Genomic DNA, 8303 nt, shown 5'->3' on the forward strand with positions numbered 1-8303 from the left:
CTCTGCCACCATCCCAAGCCAGGGTGCTGGTAGTGCTCGTGTCCAGAGGTCTCCTGCCACGTGGCCGGCCCATCCTGCTGGGCCTCCCACCCCCTCGGGGATGCCCTGGCTGGATGTCATGTTGCCTGCTCCCACCTGAGCAGGACTGTGGCACAGCTCAGGCCGAGCCTGTGGCAGTGGTGGGCTGCGAGCCCCCAGTTCCCAGGCTGTTGCTATCCTCAGGCAGCCCATCTCCCCTCGCAGGGCCGAGCGCATCCGTAGGGCCGGAGATGCGCTCTGGGCTCACCTCCCCTCTCGCAAGCCCTTGGCACGACACTGCAGCCCAGCAGGGAGAGCCAGCCCCGCCCCCCCCCGCCCCCCCCCCCCCCCGCCCCCCACCCTCCCCCTTTACAGAATCACAGAATCACAGAATCACAGAATAGTAGGGGTTGGAAGGGACCTCTGTGGGTCATCTAGTCCAACCCCCCCGCCGAAGCAGGGTCACCTACAGCAGGCTGCACAGGACCTTGTCCAGGCGGGTCTTGAATATCTCCAGAGAAGGAGACTCCACAACCTCCCTGGGCAGCCTGTTCCAGTGCTCCGTCACCCTCAGAGGGAAGAAGTTCCTCCTCATGTTCAGACGGAACTTCCTGTGCCTCAGTTTGTGCCCATTGCCCCTTGTCCTGTCACTGGGCACCACTGAAAAGAGCTTGGCCCCATCCTCCTGACACCCACCCTTCAGATATTTGTAGGCATTTATAAGGTCCCCTCGCAGCCTTCTCTTCTTCAGGCTGAACAAGCCCAGTTCCCTCAACCTCTCCTCGTAGGGGAGATGCTCCAGTCCCCTCACCATCCTTGTAGCCCTCCGCTGGACTCTCTCCAGTAGCTCTTCATCCTTCTTGAACTGGGGAGCCCAGAACTGGACACAGTACTCCAGATGAGGCCTCACCAGGGCAGTGTAGAGGGGAAGGAGAACCTCCCTTGTCCTGCTGGCCACACTCTTCTTGATGCACCCCAGGATCCCATTGGCCTTCTTGGCAGCCAGGGCACACTGCTGGCTCATAGTTAACCTGTCATCCACCAGGACACCCAGGTCCCTCTCCGCAGAGCTGCTCTCCAGCAGGTCCACCCCAAGCCTGTACTGGTGCATGAGGTTGTTCCTCCCCAGGTGCAGGACCCTGCACTTGCCCTTGTTGAACCTCATCAGGTTCCTCTCTGCCCAGCTCTCCAGCCTATCCAGGTCACGCTGAATGGCAGCACAGCCTTCTGGTGTATCTACCACACCTCCCAGTTTGGTGTCGTCAGCAAACTTGCTGAGGGTACATTCTAACTCTTCATCCAGGTCGTTGATGAAGAAGTTAAACAAGACTGGGCCCAGTACTGACCCCTGAGGGACACCACTTGTCACCAGCCTCCAACTAGACTCAGCGCCGCTGATGACAACCCTCTGAGTTCTGCCATTCAGCCAGTTCTCTATCCACTCCACTGACCACTCATCCAGCCCACACTTCCTCAGCTTCCCCAGGAGGATATCATGGGAGACTGTGTCGAAAGCCTTGCTGAAGTCAAGGTAGATAACATCCACAGCTCTCCCTTCGTCTACCCAGCCAGTCATGTCATCGTAGAAAGCTATCAGATTGGTCAGGCATGATTTCCCCTTGGTGAATCCATGCTGACTACTCCTGATAACCTTCTTTTCTTCCACTTGCTTCATGATGGCCTCCAGGATAAGGTGCTCCATCACCTTTCCCGGGATGGAGGTGAGGCTGACCGGCCTGTAGTTCCCTGGGTCCTCCTTCTTGCCCTTTTTGAAGATTGGAGTGACATTGGCCTTTCTCCAGTCCTCGGGCACCTCTCCTGTCTTCCAGGACCTCTCAAAGATGATGGAGAGTGGCTCAGCAATGACATCCGCCAGCTCCCTCAGCACTCGTGGGTGCATTCCATCGGGGCCCATGGATTTGTGGACATCCAGATCGCTTAAGCGATCCCTCACACAGTCCTCCTCGACCAAGGGAAAGTCGTCCTCTCTGTAGGCTTCTTCTCTTACCTCCGGGGCCTGGGATTCCTGAGGGCCAGTCTTAGCACTGAAGACTGAAGCAAAGAAGGCATTCATTAGCTCTGCCTTCTCCGCATCCTCCGTCACCAGGACACCCGCCTCATTCAGCAGCGGCCCCACATTGTCCCTAGCCTTCCTTTTGCTGCTGATGTAGTTGAAGAAGCCCTTCTTGTTGTTTTTGACATCCCTTGCCAGCTTCAATTCCAGGTGAGCCTTGGCCTTCCTCGTCGCATCCCTGCATGCTCTCACTACGTTTCTGTACTCTTCCCAAGTGGCCTGTCCCTCTTTCCACATGCCATGCACCTTTCTCTTCTGCCTGATCTCCGCTAGAAGCTCCTTGTTTAACCATGCAGGTCTCCTTCCTCCTTTGCTAAATTTCTTTCTCAGGGGGATGCATTGCTCCTGTGCATGGAAGAAGTGTTGTTTAAAAAGCGACCAGCACTCATGGACCCCCCTGCCTTCGAGAGCCCTGGCCCACGGGATTCCTCCCAGTAGCTCCTTGAAGAGGGCAAAGTCAGCCCTCCTGAGGTCCAGGGTTTTGATCCTGCTTATCGCCCTGCTTCCTCCACGCAGGATCCTGAACTCGACCATTTCATGGTCACTGCAGCCGAGTCTACCTCCAACCTTCACGTCCTCCACCAGTCCCTCCTTGTTTGTTAACACAAGGTCCAGCAGCGTGCCTTTCCTTGTTGGTTCCTCCACCACTTGCATCAGAAAGTTATCATCGATGCTCTGTAGGAACCTCCTGGATTGCGCGTGCCTAGCTGCATGGTCTTCCCAGCTGATGTCAGGGTGGTTGAAGTCCCCCATGAGAACCAGAGCCTGTGACTGTGAGGCTGCTTGCAGCTGCCTGTAGAAGGCTTCATCAACCTCCTCCTCCTGGTCGGGTGGCCTGTAGTATACACCCACCGTAATGTCACCCGTGTGAGCCTGTCCCTTAATTCTAACCCACAAGCTTTCAACTCCTTCTTCACTTGCCCCCAGGCCAAGCTCAATGCATTCCAGTTGCTGCCTCACATATAGAGCAACTCCCCCACCTCTCCTTGTTGTTCTGTCTTTCCTAAAGAGTCTGTAGCCATCTATGACAGCATGCCAGTCATGCGAGTTGTCCCACCACGTTTCTGTGATGGCGACCAAGTCGTAGCCGTCCTGCTGTATAATGGCTTCCAGCTCCTCCTGTTTATTGGCCACACTACGTGCATTGGTGTAAACACACTTGAGCTGGGCTGTCAATCTCACCCCTGGCCTTGGCACTCTAAGCCTAGGCTCATCCCTAGTGAGCTGGGCAATATCCCCTTCCCCCTTCGAAGCTAGTTTAAAGCCCTCTCAATGAGCCCCGCCAGCTCGTGGCCAAGAATTCTTTTCCCCCTTTGTGATAGCTGAACTCCACTTGTTGCCAGCAGGCCCGGTGCTGTGTATACCTCCCCATGATCAAAAAAGCCAAAATTTGACCGATGGCACCAGTCCCTGAGCCACCTGTTAACCAGGTGAGTTTTCCTGCCCCTTTCAGTGCTGTCCCCTGCCACTGATGGGATGGAGGAAAACACCACCTGCGCCCCTGATCCCTCAACCAGTCGCCCCAGTGCCCTGAAGTCCCTTTTGATGGCCTTGGCACTTCTTTCTGCTACCTCGTCTCCGCCAACCTGCATTACCAAGAGGGGGTAGTAATCAGAAGGCCGCACCAGACCAGGGAGTTTCTTCGCAACATCCCTAACCCGGGCCCCAGGGAGGCAGCAGACTTCCCTGTGGGATGGGTCCGGTCGGCAGATCGGGCCCTCTGTTCCCCTCAGAAGGGAATCACCTATGACAATGACCCTCCTTTTTTTCTTAGTTGAGGCAGTTGTAATACGTGGGGCTGTCTGACTCGTTCTAGGCAACCCCCTGGATGGAGCCTCACCTTCACCCACATCCTCTGTGGCCAGTCCCTCACATTCCAGAGCCCCATACCTGTTGCTTAAGGGCAACTGAGCAGGTGAGGGAGGCTGGGGGGAAATTCGCTTGCCCCCCCGAGCAGGGACCTGTTTCCATTCCCCCCCATCTCTTAGGCCCCCTCTTTCTGCTCGGTGGCAAGAGGGATGGGGGTTCTCTGCTTTCTGTGGAGCCGCCTCCTGCTGCCGCTGCCTCAGGGAGGGCAGGGTGCGGCTCCACCAGTCGATCTCCCTCTCACACTCCCGGATGCTCCTCAGCCTCTCCACTTCCTCCTTCAGTTCTGCCACCAGGCTGAGCAGGTCATTCACCTGCTCGCACCGAACACAGCCGTTGTCTCTGCTGTCCTCCGGTACAAGCGCCAGGCTCAGGCACTCCCTGCAGCCAGAGACCTGGACACCCGCGTTCTTGCATGGGGCCTCCGTCTGGGTCCCCACACTCCTTCGAGCCACAGCTTTACCACGGGTGGTAACCATGGCTAGAGTATCTCCTGGAAGAGCGATGCCCACTACTTGAGTTGCCAGAAGGGGCGGCTGTACCCTGCCAGTCGCCTTCCCCGCTCGCCCTGCCCGCGCGAACTGCTGCGCAAACTGCTGCGCCGCTCCCGGGCTGCTGCGCCGCCTCTGTTTGCCGGCTCTGTTCGCCCGCGCTCCTGGTCCCGGACCAGGCTCCTGCCGCGTTACTGGCATCCCCGTTTCCCCATTCTGACCTGCAGCACAGGGCTCAGGCCACCCCCCCCCCCCCCGCCCCGACCTCACATGCCCCCCTGTCAGACTGCCATCCCTGCCCATCTCCTGCAGGGCCACCCAGTCCCCCGTCCCCCCAGCCAGAGCCACACGGCTGCTGTGGAGAAGGTGCTGGTTTAATGCCACAGCCCAGCCTGGAGCGAGCCCTGTGAGGACACACGACTTGGGGTGACTGTACCCAAACCAGAGTCCTGTCCCCCAAGCCCCCAGGCTCAGCTGTGCTTGTTGATCTGGCGGGAATGAGCGTGCACGGCCTCCACAAAGGCACCCACGTGCTCAGGGCTCATGTCTGGGTAGAGGCCGTGGCCCAGGTTGGCGATGTAGCGTTGGGTCCCGAAAGCCTCCAGCATCTTCTTCACCAGTTCGCCAATCTTCTCCTGTCCGCGCGGTGGGAAACCATGTGTCAGCCCCATCCAGCCCAGGGTATTCCACCCCCACCAGTCCCCAGCCAGCCTGGGAGACTGCTGGGACACGAGCCAGCACTTCAGGTGGGGAAACTGAGGCAGGAGGACTTTAACACAGGCAGGAACCAGCCCCCATTGTTGGAGATGGCCACGGCTCACCTTGGGTGCATAGAGCGCGCAGGGATCCAAGTTCCCTTGCAGAGTGACATCTTTCCCTGTCTGTGCACTGCAGCAGGGAGGAAGCAGGTGAGATGTTGCACGTGGTGCAGCCCGGTGCCCGCAGCCCCCACCGCAGGGCACACAGGACCCCTCAGTGCAGCCCTTGGTTGCTGTGAGCTCCACGTAGCATGGGGTCCCAACTATCCCCACCTCTGGAGCAGAAATCTCCAGGCCTGGGATGACCCAGGGCAGAGGCAGAGGTCAGGGTACCCGGCCCGTGGTGCTGCCCAGGCACCTGGGGCTCTGCCACACTCTTACCGAGCCTCCTGGGGCCGGATGGTCCAGTCGAGACCAACCACCTCGTAACCGGCACGGGCCAGGTCGCGCAGCGCGTAGTGCGCGTCCTTCGCAAAGATGATCTGGGGAGGGAGGGGACGGGCAGTAACTCTGCTACGGGTCAAGCCCCTCTCCGCGGGCTAGACCTGGGGGGCAGGTACCAGGGGCTGCACCCCTCTCCAGCACCCCCAGAGGCCGGGGTCAATCCAGGCCGCCCCGACTCACCATGGGCACCAGGGGCAGCGCCTCCTCCTTCAGCTTGCTCTTGACAGCCCGGGCAATGTCTCGGATGTAAGGCAGGGCGAAGTCCTGGAACTGCTCCGGGCCCAGGTGCCCCGCGTGGGACTCAAACAGCTGGAGCGCCTACAGCGGACATGGGGCTGGGAGAGCCGCACCTCAGCCCTTCCTCCTCCTCCTCCCAGAAGCTGGATGCTTTCTGCTCCCTGTCCCCCGTCCCTGCCTGGCCCTGTCCCCATGCCCCGGGACACACCTGCGCTCCAGCAGCCACCTGCCCCACCAGGTAGTCAGTGACGACATCGGCCAGCAGCCGCAGCAGTCGGTGGCTTGCCTCAGGGTGACGGTAGAGCCAGCTCTTGGCCTTGGCCATTGTCGTGGAGCCGCCACCTTCAATCATGTAGGACATGAGCGTCCACTGCGGGAAGGAGAGTGGAGTGAGGAGGGTGACGGAGACAAAGAAGACACGAGGGGCCGGTCTCAGTGCTGAAGGTGACCGCCCCAGAGCCCGGGTGGGGCACAGCTGCTCCTGCGCTGAATGTCCCCCACCTACGCACCCCTGCAGCACCCACAGCTCTGGGGCCTCATGGCCGGTGTCGCCCCAGAAGAAAGAGCAGAGAAGCCCAGCTGGGAAGCCCACACGGAGGAGCCGCATCGCTTACAGGCGCCCCGGAGAAGCCGATGAGGGGCACCCTGCCCTCCAGGCGGTGTCGTGTCAGCGTGATGGCCTGGAAGACGTAACCCAGCTCCGCGGTCACGTCCACCTTCTGTCGCAGTTTCAGCAGATCCTCCACCTCCTTCAGGGGCTCTGGGAACGTGGGTCCTTTGCCGGGGACCATGACAACCTCCATGCCCAGCGCCTGGGGACAGGGGAGAACGGAAGAATCAGGAATGGGGTGGCCCTGAACCCAGCCCTGTTCCCAGCTGCCACCACCAGCGACGGCTCTCACCTGGGGCACCACCAAGATGTCAGAGAAAATGATGGCAGCATCCAGGGGGAATCGCCTGAGCGGCTGCGGAGGGGAAGAGGCAGCGTCAGTGAGGGGCTGGGACCCCCCCCCACAGAGGAGCTGGACAAGCACGTGGGGCAGCGGGTTCCCCAAGGGCTGCACAACTTACTGGGGCCACGCGGGGTGGCCAGGCCCAAGGTTTCTCCCCGTCCCCACGTGGGACACACAGACCCCTCAGGGGATTCCCACCTGTAGCGTCAGCTCACAGCACAACTTGGGGCTCCGGCAAGTGGCGAAGAAATCCTGCGCCGCCCGGGTCTCCCGAAACTCTGCAGGGGACCGACGCAAGCGTTACGGGGTGCACGCTGCGTCCCCCTCGCCGTCCCCAACCCGGCACGCCTCCGCCTGCTCACCGGGCAGGTAGCGCCCGGCCTGCCGCATGCACCACACTGGGGTGTGCTCCGTCTCCTCGCCACGCGCCGCGCGCAGGAACGCATCGTTCTTCAGCTCCGGGAAGCCCTTGGGGCTGCGGACAGAAGAGCAGGTTCGGGTTGTCACCCATGAGGGGCCCGGGTGCCCCGCCAGACCCCCGTGGCTGGGGGCAGGGGGTGCCAGGGCCAGCGGCCCGTGACCGCAGGAAAGGGCTGTGACAAACGTGACCGATGCTCCCCGTCAGGACGGTGACGGGGAGGCGACGCCTGGCCCTGGGCCCAGCCAGATTAACTTATCGGGGGCAGCAGTCGCTCCTGCCCGGAGAGCTCTGGGGCCAGCGGGTCAGGCAGCCCTGCCACCGGTGTCCCCCGTCCCTATCTGTGCCATGCAGCCCCACCAGGCCCGGGCGCCCACCGAGGGGGCAACCACGCGTCCCCAGCCGCCGAGAGGCTGCGGGAGCCCGGCCTGCCCCAGGGACCACCGCGTGGGACGGCCACCAAGTCCCCAAAACCTCCAGTACGGGACCAGTGACCCCGCTGACCCACCCCAGCGCAGCACCAGCGTTCCCAGTGCCTCACCGGTGCGGCGTCAGCCCCGCCAGAGACCCCAGCGCGGGACCCCGGTGCCAGCGCCGGGTCCCCAGGGCCCTGTCGGTGCTTCGCCAGTGTCCCCAGCACGGGACCTGGCTGCCGGACCGCCGTTCCCAGAACCGCACCAGTGTCCCCCGTGAAGGCCCCGGTGCGTGCCCATCCCCACCGCACTAGCGGGGCCGGGGAGGGCGGCGGGGCGGAGGGGGCGTAGAAGAAAGAGCAGAGAAGCCCAGCGCCCCCTCCGCCCCGCCGCCCTCCCCGGCCTCGGTTACTCACAGGAACCGCTCGCCGCCCTCCATCCTCCCGCGCCGCTCCCCGGCCTCTCCGTTGCCTCCCGACGCGGCGCTCCCCGCCCCCGCCCCGCCCCGCCCCGCCGCCATCTTGCCGTAGCCCCGCCTCTCCGTACGCCGCCATCTTGCCCTGCTTCTCGCACCTCCGCACGACGCGTGGGCGCCGCCATCTTGTCCTACGTCCGCCCCATCGGGCGCCGC

The 8303-nt window shown here is 62.0% G+C and overlaps 1 protein-coding gene across 1 annotated transcript; it reads right to left on the reverse strand.

Annotated features, from left to right (window-relative positions):
• Nucleotides 1-4805: 4805 nt before the first annotated feature.
• Nucleotides 4806-8227, reverse strand: UROD (uroporphyrinogen decarboxylase). Its single transcript, XM_075424051.1, has 10 exons — nt 8089-8227; nt 7204-7316; nt 7040-7119; nt 6791-6853; nt 6503-6700; nt 6097-6258; nt 5832-5969; nt 5589-5689; nt 5271-5337; nt 4806-5084 (listed from the first exon to the last, which is right to left on the reverse strand). The coding sequence occupies exons 1-10, from the start codon at nt 8190-8192 to the stop codon at nt 4920-4922; spliced, it is 1191 nt and encodes a 396-aa protein (XP_075280166.1). The 5' UTR covers nt 8193-8227; the 3' UTR covers nt 4806-4919.
• Nucleotides 8228-8303: the final 76 nt, after the last annotated feature.

Source organism: Opisthocomus hoazin, chromosome 6 (genome assembly GCF_030867145.1).
Source record: "Opisthocomus hoazin isolate bOpiHoa1 chromosome 6, bOpiHoa1.hap1, whole genome shotgun sequence".
Classification (NCBI taxonomy): domain Eukaryota; kingdom Metazoa; phylum Chordata; class Aves; order Opisthocomiformes; family Opisthocomidae; genus Opisthocomus; species Opisthocomus hoazin.

Bases quoted from the DNA above. Each gene is read 5' to 3' on its own strand.
- UROD (XM_075424051.1), bottom strand. From the start codon at position 8,192: ATGGCGGCGGGGCGGGGCGGGGCGGGGGCGGGGAGCGCCGCGTCGGGA. The intron at 7,317-8,088 runs GTGAGTAACCGA...TTCTGTCCGCAG, and splicing joins GAGGGCGGCGAGCGGTTCCT to CCCCAAGGGCTTCCCGGAGC. The intron at 5,085-5,270 runs GTGAGCCGTGGC...CCGCGCGGACAG, and splicing joins GCGCGCTCTATGCACCCAAG to GAGAAGATTGGCGAACTGGT.